The sequence below is a fragment of the Bactrocera dorsalis genome, chromosome 4, assembly GCF_023373825.1.
Source record: "Bactrocera dorsalis isolate Fly_Bdor chromosome 4, ASM2337382v1, whole genome shotgun sequence".
In the NCBI taxonomy this organism is placed as follows: Eukaryota; Metazoa; Arthropoda; class Insecta; order Diptera; family Tephritidae; genus Bactrocera; species Bactrocera dorsalis.
Genome location: NC_064306.1, coordinates 1,768,774 through 1,791,796, shown reverse-complemented (window position 1 = coordinate 1,791,796; position 23,023 = coordinate 1,768,774). Strand labels below are relative to the sequence as shown.

General features: G+C 35.6%; 1 protein-coding gene and 1 long non-coding RNA gene across 3 annotated transcripts in view; one reads left to right on the top strand and one right to left on the bottom strand.

Moving 5' to 3' along the window:
• Nucleotides 1–19,619, bottom strand: part of LOC105226158 (uncharacterized) — a 66,077-nt gene extending 46,458 nt beyond the window's left edge. Inside the window, exons 1-3 of one of the 2 annotated variants that reach the window (XM_049455210.1) lie at nt 19,213–19,619; nt 17,808–18,225; nt 8,917–8,976 (exon numbers count right to left, since the gene is read on the bottom strand). In XM_049455210.1, coding sequence (XP_049311167.1) covers nt 8,917–8,976; nt 17,808–18,225; nt 19,213–19,390 — 656 coding nt within the window. In that variant the 5' untranslated portion in view covers nt 19,391–19,619. The remainder of the gene's footprint in view (nt 1–8,916; nt 8,977–17,807; nt 18,226–19,212) is intronic. The other variant, XM_049455211.1, reaches the window with a different exon arrangement.
• LOC115066151 (uncharacterized) lies at nt 8–22,878 on the top strand. Its single transcript, XR_003845780.2, has 3 exons — nt 8–253; nt 21,693–21,861; nt 21,925–22,878. It is a non-coding gene; the product is annotated as an uncharacterized LOC115066151 (long non-coding RNA).
• The last annotated feature ends 145 nt before the right edge of the window (nt 22,879–23,023 follow it).

Genomic DNA, 23,023 nt, shown 5'->3' with positions numbered 1-23,023 from the left:
CGAGCGACGGACGCGTCACATGCCGGCGTTGTTGGGCGCGTTTGCGCGACGCCAGTGTTGATTTGGTCGTTTGCTTGTTTATTTGTGTTGGTAGTGGTTACGTCGGTCACAAAATGTGATAGTGGTGCGTGCGGGTGGTTATGGTTGGACAGGCGGGACGGTTAGTAAGCGGCGAGCGGTTGTTCTGACGGTTAATATAATTTTTGGACATCAGCGTAAATAAAGTTGTGAAAAAATTGGCTTTTAAGCGAGTGTAAGCTAATTTAAGTTCAACACAAAAAGTGCAATTCGTTTTCTAATTATATAATATTTATTTATGAAGCTTTTTTTTATTAATTTTATGCAGTGATTTCCTGCTCTTCTTATATTGTAATAATTTTTTATATTGTCACAAAAAGCGGTTATCGATCACTTTTTATCGTATATTAAATTTGCTACAAAATTTTTTACCCAGCAGTACCCGTGAGACTAACACATTAATGGGTTACCTGGGTTTTACGACTAAAAAATCGTCTTGTTTATTGTCTTATTTAATTATATAACATCTTCGGAATATTATACTAAAAATATATACATACATATATTATAAATAATTTGAAAAGGCCATTTTTGTTCGAGAAACTAAATATAACACCATTAAGTAAACTAATAACTCGTTTTTTTGAGATTCTATTCTAAAATTTTGCATACGTTCTTTTTACCCTAAGAAGCCATACAAATTGAGCAAGTCCTTGGACGTAAATCTCTTTTATTTAAAAAGATATCTGAGAGAGATCGGGCTACTATAGCGTAACACTGCCATTCAAACTGACCGATCAAAAGCAAGATAAATACATATCTTCATAAAAGATACTTTTCCCATATTGAGTTACCTCGATCTGAAGGTTGCAAGAGAGTCCCAAAACCCCTTTAAAATGTATCTTTACTAAAATTCAAGCACAATTTGACAAAAATTCATGTTCTAAAGTTTCAAAAATTCTTTTGGTTACTCTTTTCTTCAGAGCGGGGTTTTCATACTAGCAATTTTTTACATTAATATCTTTGTGTCAATTAATTATGTATTGTTTATTAAGTTGAGCTGCGGTAAGACACTATGTACGAGTATTATATTTCGTCTGTGATAACGAATTTTATCAGCTGTTATCGCGTGCTATCGAAATGAGGTGGTTTGCCAAGCTAAAGGCAAGTTGAACACTCAAATGGACTTCATTTTAATAATGCACGATTTTTGAAGGTCTTTCCCACCATAACTACGATAACTATGCTGGTGTGAGGCTTGAGAACTGACTACAAAATGAAAGACGGGGCGTATACGTGTTTTCCGTCTGCGATAAATTAACATTTGAGGGCGTTTGGCCTACGTGCGAACTTGTTTTGTAGAAATTTGTGTCTTCGTTGTAGATTTAGATAAGTAAAAATGCAAATCTAACGAATCAAAGAGTTCAGCGTGTTATGAAAAAGTATTAAATATTTATTATATTTACACTACTTATTTAAATAAATTATAAACACGCGTTGCCATAAATTTTTTTAATTAAACGAAGGAGTAAACAAAAATATTTACATTTGTTTTATGGTAGTGCAAATGTTGTAGACTCCGTGGCAGAAGCCAACAAAAGCCGCTTGCGCTTGTGCTTGCGACTGAGCAGGCAACTGGTTAGCACACAAGATTTGCGCAAATTAAAAGCCGTGTGCTAACCGCATGATAGCCGTTAAAGAGCACTTCAAGTCAAAGTTCGATTGCTTACTACGACGCAAATGCAGTTGCTAAACGTCTATCGCTACATTTCTTGCGATATCAATACAATCTACCATAAAAAATAGCGCCAAATTTCAGCCAGTGAAAAAATAATTTGGTGATTAATAACTTTATAACTTTAAAAAAAGTTAATGACTCATTCAACAATATCGATACATCAAATCAAACTGATATCATTTACTTCCTCCACTTGCTGGGATTTTCGCATTAGAAGTTCATTGAAAACGCAAACTGGTTCATAATCTTTAGCGCCACAGGTGTTTAAAGAAAAAACCAGCAATCCTTGCTGGATTTTAAAAGCCGCTAAGAGCAGTAATTTATGATTACTGCTTTCAAAGGTTAATCACTTTTAATTGTGAGCAATTTTTCGCTGATAGTGCCATAAAACAATTACTATTGTCACTAATTTTAGATTTAGACTTCTAGCGTTACCTTTATCAGCAGATAATTACGCTGTTTTAGATTACACAATGAGAGTGATAAAAACAAAGAAATTTTATAATAACAAAAAAAGCTTTAATACTAGTAAAGAAATAATTTTTGGGAACGTAATATTTTAAATCAAAAAATTTAATACTAAATTGCAAATGAAGTAGGAATACCTAAAAACCATTCTAATAAATTGAGAGAAAAATTAAAAAACAAAATAATAATAATTATTCATAACTTAAAATTTTATAATTGTTTGATTAGAAATACGAAAAGACTTTTTCGACTACCCAATATTATCTACAAAATATTAAAATAATAATAACAGCTGCTTTATCTACATATACAATATATTCTTCAGCGTTATCATGAGACTCGAGCCGAAAAACCCAATTTCTGATAAAGCATAATTTCTGTTAGTTTGATAAAAACGCAGGTGTTTGGCGTAAACAAAAATACTATGAGCAAGTGAGTAATTTTATCGAGCAACAAAATTGTTTGATAAAAGAAACAATATTATAATTAATAAATGTAGATTTCCTAGCGACATATGTATATGGTAAAAGTGTTGTACAGTGGATGCCAAAAGTTATTATACTTTTTAGAACTTGTAAACAGTTTGAATACCGCTGGTTCGAGGTTATATTTGCAGATTAAAATTACGATTTAACTACATATATGATAATGTATTGGGAACTTCAGTAGCAGTGCTATTCAGAAACCGTTGTTTATTCGTTTTGTTTTCCCTTTACGATTCTCACTCACATTGCCTTAGGCCCAACAGCAACATTTGAGCCACTTAAGCTGTTGGATAGTATTTTATAATTGCGTAAAGGAATTTGTTGTGTTAAATGTTATCTGTTTTCATTGTGTTATTTACCTTATTTATTGTTTAACTATATTTTACTTTCACACTGCAAAGCCATTTGCTTATTTCTACAAGCTTAAAATTTTGGCATCGTAAAGGACTTAATTCTAATCAAAAAATTTTGACAAGTATGAGTATATTTAAAACAAATTATAATCATGCGAAAAAATATGAAATATTGACGCAAATACTTAGTGATTACCAGCATGATTACTGTGAAGCAGCATGGACATGTGACTATCTATACAGCAGGTGTAGGAGAAATTGTTGAATTTGTATTGAAATGAAGCTTCGAGAGAATTAGCGTAGCGTAGCTGCTCAATCGATTTGTCAGACGAAATTTAAATAATTTCATCGGATTAAAGTTTTCTTTGAAACAATTTCATGGCCCAAAAAGGATAAACCAGTTCAAACCACTTCGAATGCCGATAGTCGCCAAAAAGGATATGTTGTCTGTTTTCATAAAATGTTTTACACACGAAATTACTTACTGAACCCAATAAGTAATATATTCAGATTTATTCTTGACTGTTACATTGCATACTCGTATATTAAATATATATTTCATTACGCCAATGTTTGTCAAGAAGAATCTAGCCCAAATGCGCATAGAAATTCATTTCAATTGTCATTGGCGATTCCACGTCATCGCCTTTAAATTTTTCTGCAGAACAGTGAAGATTTCACATATGCCACATTTTTCTCACAGTTGTCGCGACTATATTTCGTCATTAAACATTTATGTATTTTTTCTACAACTAATGATTTGGCCAAGAATTCACGCTAAGTTGAATAATCCCATTTTCCAATGTAAGAATTTTAAAAGCCAACTTTTTGCTGTTGCGCATATAAAAATGAAAAAGAAAAAGTTATGTAGAATTTCTAAAAATAATGAAAATGTCGTCTGCGTGTGCCTGTGGTGTAAATATGTACATATAGCATACAAAAATACATATAAAGTATAGACAAGTTAGGCGTTGAAAAGGTTGTGACAGTGGTGAAAGCGGCAAATGCGGTGGGACGCGAATGTTTTGTTTCGAAAAATATTTTCAGTATACAATTATTTTACACATTTATAAAGTATTATTATTATAGCCCGAACAGGATATATTAAGTTTGCCAACGGGGAATAGGTACCCGTTAGAAAAATAACAACAATCTGTGAAACATTCACGGAAAGTTCATGTTTGGAGCTGCTTCAACAACATAAAAATATTGGGTAAACTGATCGTGTTCACGAAAAATTTGAATGCCACTTTCAACGATACCATCTGCCATCAACAGAAATTTGGTTTGGTGCTGGAAGCCGAGATTAAATTCTTCAAATAAATGACGACCCAAAACATCGACGAGACAGCTTTCATTAGTTTAGAACCTGATCGAAAGCTTTTGGTCTTATAGAAGATGAAACTACGCGGAAAAAAGATGCTATCAGCGTGACGAGCTGCTTCGCTTGTCCGTCTCTATACATACTAGTCCTAGTAGTTGAGATATCGCTCTGAAATTTCGCTCATATCTTTTTCTTCCCAGGAATCAGCTCCTCATTTTCCGGAATTGTTATACAGTACGTTAATGGAAAAATTTCTTTATTTAACAGTAAAATCTCCATGAAATTTGGCATAGATTATTGTAAAGGAAACGCAACATTCTCCAAACTAATTGTTTAGATCGGACCACTATATCTATCTATTACCACTATTTTGGGTTTGACGAGATATCTGAACGAAATTTGGCAACTTTTTTACCAACGCAATCCCACTGTGCATACTCAAAACATATAGTATTTACTTAATAGTAAACTATGGACTTTCTGACATTGTCGATGTTGTTTTAAATCAGTTTACTTATTTTGTGCTTTTCCAATTATTCAATACAGACATACACACGTGTGTATTTGTATGTAAGTATGTACATGCCGCCTGCAATTACTTTTCTTGCTGTTCGTTGTTGTTGGCGTTGTTGTCGTTGATGAGTTTTCCACGCGTTCTTGTTTAGAGGATTAAGTAAGTCGCCGCTTCGTCGGCATTGTACAGGAAAAACAAAAACATTTCATCAAATCTGCAGTGCAGGCACAGCGTTGGCTGCTGACTAATCTATTTTTATAATGAATGCGACAATGTGTGTTCCAGGAAATTTTTATAGTATTTATGCAATGTTCGGAAAATGTTTATGACTTTGCTTTTAGCGGTTGTTTGTTTGTGTCTTTTCGTTGCTTTAATTAGCGCTTGTCTCATTTTTATCTGCCCGTCAACCCGATAACCCGTCAACTTGTTGCAAATAGTTTATAGTGTTGACTCAGCGGTTTGAGAGCCAATGCAGTAGCCGCGTCGGTTAGCCTGCGTCTGCGAACTTATCTCTTTTACAAACTATCTTAATTGTATAATTTTATTACTTTTTATCAGTTTATTTGGCGTTCACTGTATTTGTTGTTTACTTTGCACAGATTTTCCCACACAATTATTAGAAAAAGTTTACACTTATTTCGGCGATTTATCACATTTTCCGTAAAAATTCCAATCGCTATGTTTTTTTACACGCTCACGATGGATATGTGTGGCTCAGCGTTTTTTTTTAAAGCGCCACAAATGTTTACGCGAAAAATTTCCGTTGTGAGTTGTTGGCGCGAAAAAAGCTGCGTGCGAACTGATGTGCGGAAAATGCGAAATACCTAAAAAGATGTGGCGAACGAAAATCGCGTCTGCATGCCCTATATACACATATGTACATATCTGTAATATGTATGTATATGTGCGAAATAAAAATATTTAGCAACTCTTTAGGATGGGTCAGTTTCAAAGATGAATATTGGTAGTCGAAAAAGTCTTTTCGTATTTCTAATCAAACTTCAACTTTTTTTATATTTATAATGAACAAAATAAGTAACATTTTGTTCGACCTCTTTTTTCATTTTTCCGCTAGACATTATTCCATAAGCGTAAAACTTTTAACGGTGTAAATCGAAATTTCAAAATTTCCAGAGCGGAAGGGAGCGATCCATTGTTGTGCTACACGAACTGATACAGCATCGGCTTGAGTGGCATTCTTCCCTTTTTTAATAAAAATTTCAAAATATAGCGAATTTCTTCATTATTTTCACTCATTTTTGAGCAGCTGTAACTTTTTTTCAACTTCCCCGAATTTAATTTTTTTGTTGTTGAAAAAAGCTTAAAGTCTCACCTTTCCAATATTATATGATTGGTAGATTGGACATATACGACTGCAACGGCATCTACTAACAAAATACGAAAAGACTTTTTCGACAGCGAAATATTATACCCTATGACCCACCCTGTCATATGCAAAATGTGGGTATGCATATATTATAGTAAAAAATTTGCATTGGACCTATGTATGTACATATGTACTTTATTTTTAAAGCAAAAATAAAAAAAGAATTAATTGTTGACATTAATGAACAAATTAAAAAGAAAACGAATGACGTGTTAAATTCGTGAAAATGAAATAAGGAAATGAGTATTATGGCTTTTACCAAATATTTTTTTTAATTTTAATTAATTACATTCAGTCAGTTTGCAAAAATTCAGTGCTCATGGCAGCTTTACGACTAAGGGTTCCATCTGAACAATTTATTTGCGAAATTATAGCATTTTGCTTTACAAAAATCTATGACAAATTTCGTGAAAATATATTGTTAAATAAACAAGTTTTCCATAAAAGGACTTGACTTTGTTCGGTCTCTTAGTATTAACATTACATGTTACAGTTGTCCGATCTGAACAATTTATACGGAGATTGTAGTTTCTTTGTATAATAATCCATGCCAAATTTCGTGAAAATTTATCTTTATATACAAAAATGACGTGTCAGGTTGTTTGTCCACGATAGACTACTAAACTACAGAACCGATTTTAGCAAAACTTAGCACACTGTTTCCAGTTCGAACCAACTTAGAAGATAGGATAGTAAAAACAAATCATAAATAAAAAATACAGTGAAAGCCCTATTAAATTGACGCTCTATTAAACGGACATATCCACTAACCATACAAATTTTTGATGTTTATTAAGTACAATCTATTAAGCGGACATCTTTATTAACAGAACAAGAAGGCTGGTAACCATAATTAATACATAAAAGCTCTATGAACAATTTTACTAAATCATCTTGAATTATTTTCCAAAATAAATTTAAAAGTACTTAACTAACATAATATGAAATTCTGAGAAAAAGTAACACTCTTACGCTTTAAACTACTAGACAACATTCTCTCACATGAAAACTTTCTTTTGACAACAAAAGAGCCGCCACAAACGACTCCAGATGATGTTCTCAGCTCCGAAGTTGTTTACATTCATTTCATTGTTCATTTTGAACAGCACTGCACTTACTAATAAAAATGTATTAAATACGCGCATATATTGAGATATATAAAGGTACTTGTACATAAAATATTGCCCGTTGCACGAACAATTTTACTGCCTACCAAGGAACAATAAGCAGACAATTGAATTGCAAATTATAACTTCACACACACACGCTTGTGAATGCATGCGTTTAAAAACATGCCACAATCGCTTAAAGTAAGCAGCATAATAAAAAAATATTAGTCATCAACTAAAATATGCGACTAGTGAGTGCGTGGGTTTATTGTGCCGAGTGACAGCAATGAAAAGTACAACACGAGCAATGACAATTGTCGGCGCAGAAGGAGCAGCAGCAGACAATAACACACTCGAATGGCCATCAAACTGTCGTCCTCTGCACGGTCACCTCGTCTGTATGGCCGATTGTCGCAAGTGTCAAATGTAGATATCAACAACTTTGGATTGACAGCACTAGACGCTAGGCGTTACACTATTTGACAAACAACTATATCCACAAAAACAACTACATATATCCACACGTGTGCATACGAAATTTTTGAGGTCAAAATGTTGACAATGAAAATATAAGATTTTATCATAATATTGTGTCTATGGTATTTGCTTTCGGAAATCATATGCTTCTAGCCGTCTTGTAGGTGCGTTTCAGTCGACCAAGTGGCAAAGTGCCGACATTGTAATTGCCCTTTATGCTCTGACGCGCCAGCAAAATAACAATAAACGTCATAATTGATGACGTGGCGCGTATTTGCGGCCAAGCTAAAGGAAACAAGCATTCAGCGAAAAATGAAAGCACAACTTTTTTGGTGACAAAACGTGTGAGTTCAACAAAAAATTCACACACCGCACGCCTTCGCGCTTGAGTGATTCTACGAGCTGAAATTTGGTTTCGTTTGATTTTTGATGTAGTATATTACGGTGTTTTTGTGTTATGTTTGGGATTTTTTTAAATTTCAAACTCGCATTATTTATGGTAATTTCAGTTGGTCTAGACATGCGTTTCTCATGCAGTAAGCAATGATTTAATTTGTATTTTTCTTTTAAACGTATGATCTATGGGATTTCTTCCATTGTAGCGTAGACACCGCTTATAGCCGAGTTAACAACAACGTGCCACACATCGGCCTGAAATTTTGTATAGGCGTTATAAAATTTTAAAATTAATTATTAAACAATATAAAAAAAAAAATATTAAATAAAATGCCCCTTCAAAAAAAATTACAAAAAAGTAATTTTTTCTGACTTGCAAGTGGATATAACCCCTAAAGGCCCTGATAGCAATATTATTAACCATCAACACGGCATCATACCACAAAGAGAGCCATTATATATATACACTTTTGTCATAAAGACACATTTAATGCAGCTTCTTGCCTACGCAGTATCCGATTCAATGTTGTTTACAAGCTATTACCCTATTGTCCCACATTCTTTTACCATATAATAATTGAACTAGATATTGTAAATATGTTTGCTTATCCAAGCAGCTCGTGTTAGATATCGATTTACGAACTTACCTTGAAAGTCTGCGTTTGACATTATCATCATTTGATGGCTTGGCAGCTTGTTGAGTTAATCTGCAAAAGGAGAATAAATCGAAATATTAAAGCTAATTAGTTATTCAAGCAAAAGAAAATGTAAATTGTTGTGATTGCTTGATTGATTGATGCAAATTGTGCGCAGTTTATATGGAAGCAGATGTGCTAATGAGTAGCTAAGTGATTGCTCGTTCAAACAAATAGATTTTTTTTTCGTATAAATTTAATTTAAAAATAGCATATGTGATGATGATTATTAAATGCAAATTGATTGGCCCAATAAATAATCTAATTGAGTTTGAGAAAAGATTGAATGGGCAGTATTTGGGAAAGCAGCACGTAAACATGTAACACTGGTAAACAATTTAAGAAAAACAAGATGATCCCACTAATAGAATAGACCCTAAGAGATACTTTTGTATTTATACTATACTAAGTCTTTTCGTATTTCTAATCAAACTTCAACTTATTTTTTTATATTCATACTAATAAATAAATACACAAATACATATGTACCAATTTGACTACTTTTTGCTATTTTTCCGCTACAAACAGTATTCGATCACTTTTAAAACAGTATAAATCGAAATTTCGAATTTTCCATAATGAAAGCGAGCCAACCATTGTTGTGCTACACGAACTGATACAGCATCGTATGCATAAACTTCACAAATTTCATTGGTTTGTGTGGCATTCTTCCTTTTTTTATACAAAAATTTCAAAACATAGTGAATTTCTTCATTATTTCCACTCATTTTTGAACAGCTGTAACTTTTTTTTTTTAATTTTCCGAATTTAATTGTTCTATGGTTAAATGAAGCTTAAAGTCTCACCTTTCCGACAATATATGGTATGACACAATGTGATTGGTAGCACCGGAGATATACGACCGCAACGACATCTATTGACAAAATACGAAAATACTTTTTAGACTAACCAATATTTCGGTTAGGTATGAGTCGGAACTTTATGTTTATACATTTATAACATGGGTTCATTTCATAAATTATGTTAAGAAGAATTTACGCGTAGTGTACAGAAAAATTTTCCATTATTCGCACACTCTTTGTCTGGAGGAACTCGCAGCGGCTCTTCAATGACATAAGTGAGGTTAAGTATGTCTTAGTAATAATTCATTTAAATATGAACAACAGCGAACCAAGTTACGTAAAAAGTAGATGAAGTAAGAAAAATAAATTACATATTTGAACAAAAAAACATCAAAATATACTGGAATGAAGCAACGTCACGCACACGAACGCTAAAACAATAGGATATAATAAGAAGAAGCAGATAAAACACAAATATTTATTACTTTGGCGAGTATAATTTAAGTGGAGGATAAGGATATGGTTGTGGTGTGGCAATATCCGCCACTTATTAATATTGAAGTGAGCTGGAGTGTGAGTGAGTCGACCATGTGACTTGGGTTAGCAGGGTAAAAGTAGAAAAGTATGTGAAATATTATGGTAAATAAAAAAAAATGTGATAAGCGCTTCCTGATTGCATATTTTTTCCGGCGAAGGTGTGGCAAAGAATTCTCCAAATGTAATTTTAATTTTTTATTCACTAATTTGTATTTTTTATACCTTGAAGAGGGTGAGGTTGAATACAGTTTGCCGCGAAGTTTGCAACACTCGGAAGGAAATGTCGGAGACTCTATAACACTACTGTGGGCAAAAAATAGTAAGGCTTTTTAATTTAAATTTCAAGCGATAGCACGTTCGTCGAAATATTTTTTCTTTTTTGGGTTGGTATGACTGTCAGTGACATCTGTGCCAAATGTCGAAACAAAATAATCTTTAGTTTTTAGTGTACGCCTTTCTAAAGTACACAAAGTGCATTCGGCGATTTTTATGATTGACTTTAACAAGAATTGGAAAAACGTTGTTACAAATTTATTATTGTTCAGATCGGACCACTATAGCATATGGCTGCCATACAAATTGAACTAGCAAAATCGAATTTTTATATGAAAAATTTTTTTATTTGGCAAGATATCTTCAGGAAATTTGGCGCAGATTATACTGTGCATACTGTTATACTATTGGGTAGTCGAAAAATGGCATATAGTGGTCGACCAAAATGGTACATAAATATAAAAAAAAATAATTTGAAGTTTGATTAGAAATACGAAAATACTTTTTAGACCACCTAATATGTAACTAGAATACGAAATTTAGTTGCATTTTTACTTTCATTTTATATACTTTGAAAAAATTATGTAAATTCTCGTATGGCTCAGGTGAGCATATACTATACTCGTACATATGCAAATAAGTCCAACCCCCTCAATCAATGCTGGCACATGCTAGTATGTATACTTGCTCGCACATACAATTTTTTCTCATTAACCCAGCATTTTAAACACCCATTTGTTTCGCTTTCTCCACCAACACTTTCCAGCACTTTCTGTTTCTATAAATTTCTAGTTTCCCTTTTTCCACATTCTTTTCTGTGTCGCATTGCATAGCCACTGCATTTTTAAAATTGCACAACCTTCAGCGTCTAAGCTTCCCAAGCGACTTCTGCTTACCTCATAGCTTATTAAGAACACACACACACATATACACATACACATGCATCATCCCCGTTTGTTTATCAACCACTCTGTGCAAGTTGCAATTCCCTGCAGCACTCGTGATCTCGTAAACAAGCAACCTACCCCACAAACGCCGCTTCGCCTAACAGCCCGCCGCACTCCCCACACAACAAACAAGCAGCGCCTTACGACACTCCTTACCACCACCGCATACACCGCCGTCACTACGACCAACAGGCCACCTCCTGCCGTTGCATTGTCAACACTCACCTTATATTCGTATTGCATAAAAGTGCTTTGTGCTTTTGCGATTTGTTCAATTGCTTTACATGGCGTTTGAGATTGATGCAATTTTCCCAAAACGCTTTACACTTTTTATGAATTTCGTGTGCGCGTATCTTGATGGTGAAAAGATTACACAATTTTTAGGTGATTTATGTATTTGCTCGCTCTATGTAGGTGCCACACACAGTTGAGTACACTTTACCTGAGGGATTTTGCTTTTCAATCTTTATTCGACGCAAATACTAATTGCACTGCAGGCAGCAGGAAGACCTTTTTAAATGCTGTTCTCACTGGTCCATGCAACTCTTCACCGATTTTTATGAATTGCACACAAAATTTGCGCCGTCAAATAGAATTCTCCTTTACTTATTAGAATAATTTTCACATAACAACTTTTTCCAATAAAATATATCTACATATGTAAGCACATAGTAGTAGACACTCATAACATTTTGGCGTTTAAAGAATATATTTTCACTGACTAGCGTTCGCGTTCTCGACAACCGTCACTGCAGGCGTATGCTCTCTACACTGAATTTCCGCACACGCTTATGACATCTCGCAGAGGCAAAAGCCAACCATAGATGTCGACAGTGGCGATGACGACGACGACGACGACGACGCTTGGCATATGCCTTCGGTGCCATTATAAGCCTTTGTCGGCCTCTTGGTCGTGCGCACACCCGAAGTCAGCGCCATCGACCGCGGTAACGCCATACGCCACACGCCATTTGCTGCCAACCACCCACCCAAGAAGAGTAGAGGCGCAGACAACCATCTGCTGCTTAACTCCTTGTCCAGATGTGTACAAACGGCGCGCTTGTATACTCACGCTTAGCGCACCTATACTCTCTGTCAAATGTCAAAATGTCTTGCCGACCTTTTAGCTGCCATATCCTACGCAGTTGGCGCTTGCATCACGTGAGTCCTGTCTCTCCTGCGTGCGCACGCTAACAACACGCCCAGCGCCCAAAAGCAGAGTGCATATGTGCGCGCTCTCTCCCTTCGCTCTTGCACGCTTTCGCTCTTTCTGCAACCGGCTTTTTCTTCGAGAGCACAGCGGCTTTTTAAATGCTTTATTGGCAATATGGAACGTAACAGCGCATGCGCTGGGAATGCTTTCGAAATTGCAACTGCACATTCTATGTCGAAGTGATATTCTTCTTCGAAATGGCCAAACGTGCGGCTGTGACTATAGGCCGATAATTGCCGTAAGTTGGCAGGCGTAATGGCTTTGTCGTCATTTGCGTGATTATACTGTCAGTGTGGTTTGGCTTTTTGCAAACATTGCTGTTTGTGTTAGATTGTGTCTTGTGCTTGACGGTCAACTGTTATGGCAGCCAGGGCCAGCTGCGATTACTGCTTTCAACACTTCCTTGCGGCATCTAATCATAACACATTGTCTTTCGATTTTGCTTTCGACAGCCGGCGCCGTTATTATCACGTAACTGTTATTGAATATTGTCATAAGTACGTAGCGCACATTCGCTAAGAGCTGACCAACACGCGCATAAATACACACTAACCATTGTATGAACTAATTTGCAAGAAGAAACATCACTGATGCGAGCAAAGACACTAAATTTAATATTTCTTTCTTTTGTCTTGCATTTATTGGCTCTTATACTCGTATAAAGGCAATTGGTCACACGCGCCGCTATAAAACGGGTGTGTTGTAAGACTTCATGCTCCTTAAAAAAGTTCAGTAACCTCTAATTGTTGTTGCAAATTAAATTGCAAACTTAACTTGTTCTTAAAAAGTTTCAACGTCAATAATGCGAAACAATGGAAGGAAGCGAAGTGGGATGTAAACAAACCGAGTAGCTGCTTGACGAAAGATTGTCTTTTTCGATGACAATGAATGAAAAGAATCCTCAGTCTGTTTAGTTCATGTGCTCCGCAAGACTAAATCTCTATAACCGACAACCAAAAGATGCTTAAGAAACAGAAGAGCACAAAAGTATTATATGGTATATGGGTAGTCGAAAAAGTCTTTTCGTATTTCTAATCAAACTGCAACTTATTTTTTTATATTTATAATGAACTTTAATGAACTAAATATGTACCATTTCGGTCGACCCCTTTTTGCCATTTTGCCGCTAGAGACATTATTCCATCAATGTAATGATTTCTCGGCGAAAAACTGCGACTTGTCATTTTCAGAGCCTTCTTTTGAAGCCAACTGTACTTCATTAAGGGAGTTCTGCATTGACCGAAACAAATGGTAATCCGATAGTGCAAGGTCAAGGCTATAAGGTGGATGCATCAACACTTCTCAGCCAAGGTTTCCCAGTTTTTGTCGAGCCATCAAAGATGTGTGTTGTCCAGCGTCGTCCTGATGGAAGACGAAGCCCTTTCTGTTGATCGGTTCTGGTCGTTTTTTTTCAATTGCTTGCTTCAATCTCATCAGTGGTTGACAGAGACATGTAGAATCAATCCTTCGACCAGGCTGGTGCAGCTCAGGAATCAACCACATCCTTTCCAATCCCACCAAACACTCAGCATAACCTTTCGAGGCGTCAAGCCTGGCTTTGCGATCATTTGTTGAGCTTCACCGCGCTTGGACCATGATGTTTTTCGCACATTATTGTCATATTTGATCCAATTTTCGTCTCCTGTTACCATTCGCTTCAGAAATTTCATTTTGTTTCAGCAAAGAATCGCAGTCCATTAAATTTTTCACAGACAATTCATGTGGTACCCAAACATCGACCTTCTTTTTGTAGCCAGCCTTTTTTAAATTGTTCAAAACCGTTTGACGATGAGTGTTAAGTTCCTTAGCGATGTCATGACTGCTTATGTGACGGTCCTGGTCAATCTTTTCCATAATTTCATCGACTTTTTCAACGATAAGACGACCAGAGGTCGATCTTTCACATCGAAATTTCCAGATCTATTGACAAAATACGAAAAGACTACCCAATGTGCACGTATATCGACTTCTACAACACCCGTTACTTATAAAACAAAGTCAGGAAGTGTGTGCTATTAGCAGGTGCGAAGGCTGACAAAAGTTGCAGTTAAGCAGGTTAGGTTAGAAGAGTCGCGAAGGATCTTACTTGGACAGCTGTGAACGTTTGTCCTTTGTGATATCTGAAAAAGTTCAGAGGACCTCTTACGGTTTACTCTTGGACAAAAGTATCTCACAGTTCTGGTTTTTAACAGCGCTCGGCGAGCTCACGGGAGATCCAAAGAATTAGTGCTAGACCCCAAAATTATAACGGAGTACCGACTCGCTTCCAATCGGTTGAAATTAGGATGAAAGTTGTATGTCTGGAGCAAATTGAATCAAAGAAGGAAAAGATACTCTGCGATTGGTGTTCAGAACGAACTTATTTTATGGAAGGAACACTTATCTAATCTGGTAATACGTATAAAGCCAAACCCCAAAACCAAGGTTATAAAGTTAAATTAGTGTAATGCCGTGCGAGAATAGTCTGAATTCGAAACGGGAAAATTATTAAATCAAACTTTAATTTAAAAATACAATCTCAAGTCCTCTCAGGGTCGTTTAATACCAAAAAACAAAAAAAAAATAAACTTCCATAAAAGATTTTGAAATTTTTGAGCGAAACATTCTTTGACAATGAATGACGAGATGGGGGATGTTTCGTACCATTAAGAAATGTAGGAGATCAATGTATATAGTGTAATAACAATAATTAGAAAAGTTATATAAAAATACAAACTTAGTTCTTTAATATTAGCATGTTTTGGTTGGCAAATTAATGGCTAGCGATAAACAGTTTTAGAGCCACTGACTGCAATTTTTTATTCTACTGCTATCACTTTGCTACTTTTTATTGTTATTTTCATTCCTATACAATTGATTTTCTTTTTCTTGATTGCATATACCACCAATGTACTTATGTCCTTTTTGTCTGCAATTTTTGGCAACGACATTTGTTTACTTTGCTTGCCCATTTGTTTTACCGCTGCGGTAGGTTAGGAATACGGCAAATTAGCGTGACTTGAAGCAGTTGGCACCGCTCAACAGTCCTAGTGTCTTTTTGTTTTATTTTACTACTTTTTGGCTTCTTGAAGGCAGTACAAACATGTGAAGTGAGCTCTTGTGTCACAAATGATTTTTATTGGGCTACTTATAGTCACTTTTTGTAAGTGCCGTTTTATATCAAAAAAGTTTGGCAGTTAATATAAATATCAGATATGAAGAAGAAGATATCATTGCTACTGTAAATAGTCATTCTAATAACTATTATTTTTATTTAAATTAAAAGCAAACAACTAGTGCTTGCAATTTGAAACGAAAGTACATCCGGATACTAGGCATATTGAGACACAAGCGCTATTATAGCGCTTATATAATATTAAAAGACATTTTCGATTATTTATTTTTTAATTTTGTTTTCAAAATATGTTAATGTGATCCACACTTAAGTCGAAATTAATCTCCCACCTACAGTAGTATTTACATTTAGTATTTTTTCTAAGCTCTTTCTAAACTTGTATGCCTTAACAGCAATTAATCACCAGCACTGACATCACTGGTTTTTGTTTTTCAACTGTGATGGCTGAAATTCGTTGGTTAAGTGTGTTTAAAAAAAAAACTGAAGGAAGCAGCCATACAATTAAACGCGTTTTGGCAAAGCACAGTTTTTTAGTTGGGTTTTCCTTTCGGGTTTTACAAAAAAGAATGAAATTTTGCTAGCAAACTTGATTCGAGGAGGTATAGAAGGAAAGGTATAGCTTAAGGCCATTAATATTCTTACAACAAGTGGGAATGGAGACAACATTTAAATGCGAAACACGAACGTCATGGCAAAATTTTAACGGACGCTCTCAGCAGGATACCTACGCGACTACGATAGATATAAGAAACGCACAATACTGTACTAATTTGTATGTACATAAATGCAGGTTTGTTTATAAGAAACTATTTATATGTAAAAATATTATAAAGTTATGACGTGATTGCATGGCGCACCTATAGTGGCGTCAGTAAAAGGGTGCAGTAGTGAAAAGCCGGCAAACAAGGAATTTCTTATAAATTCCTACTGAAACTTTAATATGATTCGATGTTAGCGAAGTAACCGATATCATATGACTCTTTTGATTGCCATGGCAGCGGCCTTCACGCCAAGCATAAAGGAAACAGTGGGGCTACATTCATGTTAAGTGAAATGTTATCATATGACATGTTAACATGAAATGGCGGTGGCCTGCAAGCCAGGCTCTATATAAGAAACGCTGCTGCCTGGAAAATCTTCAGTCGGCGGTGACCAGTGGCCAGTGGCGGGCGGTCTCCTCTGTTATGTTCTGCCGTGACATTTATGTTATGAGAAATGTTATGTTAACATGTTAACATGAAATGGCGGTGGCCTGCAAGCCAGGCTCTATATAAGAAACGCTGCTGCCTGGAAAATCTTCAGTCGGCGGTGACCAGTGGCCACTGGCGGGCGGTCTCCTCTGTTATGTTATGCCGTGACATTTATGTTATGAGAAATGTTATGTTAACATGTTAACATGAAATGGCGGTGGCCTGTAAGCCAGGCTCTATATAAGAAACACTGGTGCCTGGAAAATCTTCAGTCGGCGGTGACCAGTGGCCAGTGGCGGGCGGTCTCCTCTGTTATGTTCTGCCGTGACATTTATGTTATGAGAAATGTTATGTTAACATGTTAACATGAAATGGCGGTGGCCTGTAAGCCAGGCTCTATATAAGAAACGCTGCTGCCTGGAAAATTTTCAGTCGGCGGTGACCAGTGGCCACTGGCGGGCGGTATCGTCTGTTATGTTGCGCCGTGACATTTATGTTATGAGAAATGTTATCATATGACATGTTAACATGAAATGGCAGTGACCTGCAAGCCAGGCTCTATATAAGATACGCTGGTGCCGGTCACAGCCAGTGGCGTGCGGTGGCATATGATATGTTGTAACATGTTATCATGTGATGTGATATGTTATCATATGACTTATTTTGATTTAGTGTGAAAACATAAGGCTTATAACAACAACAAACGTCTGCGATCGCAATTGAAAATCCGATATTAATTTTAAGCCATCCGTATATGGCACTTACCTTTCATCTGTTTTCGCCTTCAAGCCCATCGATGCGGTTGTCACTTTTAAAGCTTGCTCGATCAGAGAACTCAATGCGCTCGATCGGCGTTGATGATGCCTTCGGCCGAGTAATGGCGTGGGCGCCACCGAACTCGCTAATGAATTGCACGCGGAATTAGATGTTGGTGGCACACTCAAAGTAGGCACCGGTATAGCAGCTTTCAGCCGTTCAGTATCCACCGGGTCGGTGTTACAACGCGGGCGTGGGCGTGGTAAATATATTTCACTCACTTGCTCTTGCCGAAGTAAACGTTTCTTGGGACGTCCAAAACATAGATTTTCGGAGGACTTATAAAATGCTTTCCGACCACTTGTCGTGCTCTCTGTGGTGCTGAGGTTTGAGTCGCTCGAAGTAAATTTGTGGCGCAAAAGCAACGCTAAAGGGTATAATAAAATATGGGTCAGCGGTTTAGTGCGAATGGATCATTAAGTAAGTGGGCGTGTGAGATTGAAATTTAGTAATTTAAACTTTTGAATTGAAAATATTAGACGTTGAAGAAATGGGATTGGTCTTCTAATTATTCGGAGCCTCATTTAGATACATACATATATTGTAATAAACAAAAATTTACAGTCGTATTTGAAAGTATATTAGGGCTTAACCCGCTGTAGATTACTATTAACGCCTCACTGTGCCATTAATTCAAATCCAATCCGAACAAGGATAATGGCATCTTGAGAATATTTTCGAAAAAACATTCCGCCTGCCGATAATTACAACCTTAATGAAAATAACTTTGTATTTCTATTAATGAACGATTTGTCAAAAAAGGAGTGGCTTGCTATTGAACTAACATATACCGACAAGTAGCTCTTAAGACCAAACCCATTTTACTGATTGACTCATTAGAAAAATCTTTCTAACTAATAAAAGGTTAGTAACGAAATATAGAGACAACGACGATGTCATCTTTCTCATTTCCCGTTACCACTAGAGTCAAGTCTAAGTAACCGGAACGAATTTTTTTCCGGGAGGACTGTCATAACAATTGGTCGCAGTTTCTAAATCCATGTTACAAAAAAAAATATTTGCTACAGTAACCAAACTCTAACGGCTTTAGACACCCCACTGTTGATTTTTAACGTCTTAATTTGCTTTCTTCGTTCTTAAGGAAATGTGGGATTCGCTTTTGGAAATAAGAAATGTTATTTTGCCCAACTCTTCGCGCTGAACACTGGTTTTATGCTGGATTTGAAGAAAAAATAGATCAAACCCGGTAAAAAAACTAGCAACTTTAAGCTTCATTTATAAATATTTCGACTGAGGAAGTAAGTTTTAAGAAATCAACAGCACAACGCGCTCATTAATGCTTAATACCACGGCGTCCATATCTAGCTTTCTGCCGGCACGGTACATTACTCACATTTGCTGCTCGCAGTCTTCCTCAAGTCGTGATTGCTTTCGCACTCCTCCAACGATTCCATTGTATCCAAACCGGGTGAGATGGAGCGACTGATGCGCCGATGTCCCGGACGCAACGGACGCAAGTAATCCTCCGTATTAACGGACAGATATTGCATATTCTTATAATTTTGTGTCATATTTTTAATTTCGACCGTGACAATTTAAAGCAAATTCTTACAACAGCTACTCTTAGGTAGTTAGTCTATATTTTAAAATTCAAACACAGTAAATTTTACACGTTTCACACTTTTTGTTAGCCAAGCGTCGAGCGTACGCTTACGCTGCCACTGAAATTGACAATGAAAATTTGTAAAATACGCGCGGTTGAGGGCGCCGTCTTACTGAGGGACACATTTTCGTTTGTTGTAAAGAAAAGTAAAAATATATATTCGTGAAAGCAAAATGCCGGCGTTTCAGTGGACCTTGGGGCCAACGGCTTGCGTTTGTTTCCGTTGCAAAATCGCTTTCTTAAATCGACTGCCGCCCCCTTTGCTTACCCATTTAATTTTTTTTTATTTTTATTTTTTTTATTATTTTTTTTTTTATTATTATTTTTTCTATTGTTGTATTTTGTTATATTTCTGGGGTGTTTGTTGTCAATGCACTTTTGTTTTGCTAGCTATTTTGTAATGAGAAGACATTTGCCAACGATATTCACAATGAGGATTTTGTTGTTTTTTTTTGTTCGCGATTATTTCTATCTTTCTTTTTTTACAGTTCATCGATATTTTTTTGTCACTAAATGCTAACGAGTAAATGGTAATTCTAGCTTATTATTGCTGCTGATAAAACAGTTACACAGTGGGCGACCGCATGTTGAGCGAAGGCGCGCCCACTTTCACCTGCAATAACAAGCGGTCTAATCGGCAAGCAAAGTACTCATATGAGGAAATCGTCTAATTGACCAGCTAATTTCTGCAAATGAAAGTGTTGTTGTGCGTGCCGACTGCTAGGTTCAGGCACTTATATAAATATGTAAGTATGTAGGCTTTATTAAATTAAAGTGGAGGCGACAGGCGCCACTCCTACCGCGTGGTTTGCAAAGTATGAACTTTTACTTATCTTATTGAAAATTGTTTAATACAAATTATAATTTATTTTAATTTATTAAATTAGTGTTATAATTTTAATTTCGTATGAAGTAAGTAACAGTACGAGTAATTAAAGCAATGCTCTGCATTTGGAAAACTTTCAACACTCCCACGCTTGACAAGCCGTTTGTATGCGCTCATCCGTTGGCGCCCTTTAAACTGAGCGACTGCCTTCTTTTGCCTTGTCTTTGCGCTAACTTCTGCTCGAGCGCTCGCATGTAGCACTAGATGGCTAGTTGTGGCGCGATTTGCTTATACAAACGGTATTGTGTGTGTATATGTATGTATACGATATATAAAGTGCTATGTAGTTAATGGAATTTTGGCTGCCGCAGCTCATTCATCAAAACACAAGCCAGAAAAAAGTGCCATTTGTGCTAAGTAAAGGCGGTGAGGCAGGGTCAACGGCAGACGCAGGTCTAATTGAATGTTTAATTTATAGGTTTTCATTGCTTTCACTTGTCTTCCTTAACTTATTTATATAATATATATAGTACATATGTATATAGTAAGATTGTATCATAATCGCGCTGGCAACTAGGCATCTTTTGGGCCACGCTTTTTGTGTGTGGCATGTCTGCTTAGTTAGTATCAGGCAACATAAAAAGGAATTGCTTAACTTATAAAATTGTTTGTTGGTGAGTTCAAGACGTTAAAAAGTTAACAGTGGGTGTTTAAAAGCCGTTAGAGTTTTGTTACTCTAAAAAATATTTTTTTTCGTAACTGAATTTCGAACCTGCGACCAATTGTTATTTGGTCAAGCGCACAACACATTCACTTATGTAACATATGCATACATACATACATACAAAATTGGTGCTCTAATAAATATGTTCCTCTATTAGATTTGTTTACTTTGCGAACAGCGGCGCTTGGCGCACTGCCCAGGTGGAATAACAGAATAAATTTAAAAATTAGAAAACTAATTAATTAAAAAAACAACGCAAATTAAATATTTACATATATTAACAAAAATTTAATTTCGACGTTGTTGTTGTACAAGAGCAAATAAACTACTTAAAATTACGAAAATTAAATATAAAAAAAAATTTAAATATATGTACATATGTAATTACGATGTGTTATTGTTGTTGTAATATTGATATTGCGATGTTGTTGTTATTATACAAGAGTAAACAAATTAATTATAAATACGAAAATTAAAAAAAGAAATTTAAAATATAATTACGATGTGTTGTTGTTGTTGTTGTAATATTGTAATAAGCAAACGCAAATATTTGTTGTTATTTTTGCTGTCGTTTTACAAGAGTAAATAAATTACTTAAAAATACAAAAAACAAATTTAAAATATAATTACGATATGTTGTTGTTGTACTGCTGATATAAGGAAATGCAGATATTTGCGTCTACAGGAACAGGGAGTTCAACTAGCATACCCTACTGCTTCTTAACAATACGCAAAGTTCCCAAAATATAGTTTAGTAAGGACCACTACAAACCACTCTGAATCATTGAGAGGAGAGCTGGCGTGACAGTCATCAGCAAAAGGCTTAAAGGTATTTATAATAAAAAACCATATTTATTTAAAAACATATGCCAACGTATGAATTTCTCCCCAGGTGTTCGTCAACATTTGCACTTCCTTACCTGTTTAGACATAAAAAACATATGGCAAATAAATGTGCGCCTAAAAAGCTGCTACGTTCAGTATAAAAGCGGAAATTTATGCGTGTGTGAATATATTTACGAAATAATACATATGCATGCATCTAGAACGAAGAGAAACCATGAAGGAATTACAAAAGTGTTTTTTTCGTAATTTTTAATGTTTGAAAAGTTCGAACAACATTCATACTAATACTATAATAAAGAAAATTATGTTAATGAAAGCGGTTTCAAGCAGCTATTATTAACGAAAAAAAGTAATAACAAAATTTGCAAAGATAAAAAAAGTGATACTATCCCGCAAATAAAAAGGTTTTCCAAACAAAAGCAGAATCCTCTTAATCGTTCAGTTTGTATGGCAGATATGCTATAGTGCGCCGATCTAAGCAATTTCCTCGGAGATAGTACCGTTGCCCAGCACAATATACTAAAGTGGTCCGGTATCGGCGATTCTGAGAAATGCGCAGCTTCTCAGAGAGAAATTGTGCGAAATTTCACTTGTATATCTTAAAACCTGACGGAATAGATCGCGTAAGTACAAACGGATAGACATGCCTAAATCAGCGCACTTGATCATTTCTGTATACACCTTTGGATCTCTGATTTTTCCTCCAGAGTGTTATAAACTTCGTGGCAAACTTAATAGTGCCCTATTCAGGGTATAAAAATCATACACAAACAAGCTAGTGTACGGTTAAAAACCGGAAGGAAGGTTTAATAGCACGGAAATTTACTTTTTCAATGAAATTAAAATAAATGAATAGGCGGTTCGCATACTAGCGACTTAGTAGCAAATGAAACACACAAATCATTTTCAAAATAGTCTTTTATACACATTGATTGTTTACAAATTTTCTTTACAATATACATTCCTTTAAATTCATGCTACAATTTTCTATTAAATGCTAACTATATCTTAGTTCTGCTTGGCTTAAAATGTATTTATTTGATTACAAGAGTATTTGGAGTAAAAGTATTTTTGTTTGTCAACTCAATGAAAAATTAAAATTTTTAAAATTACATCTTTATACTTATGCAAAATGGGAGTTATTA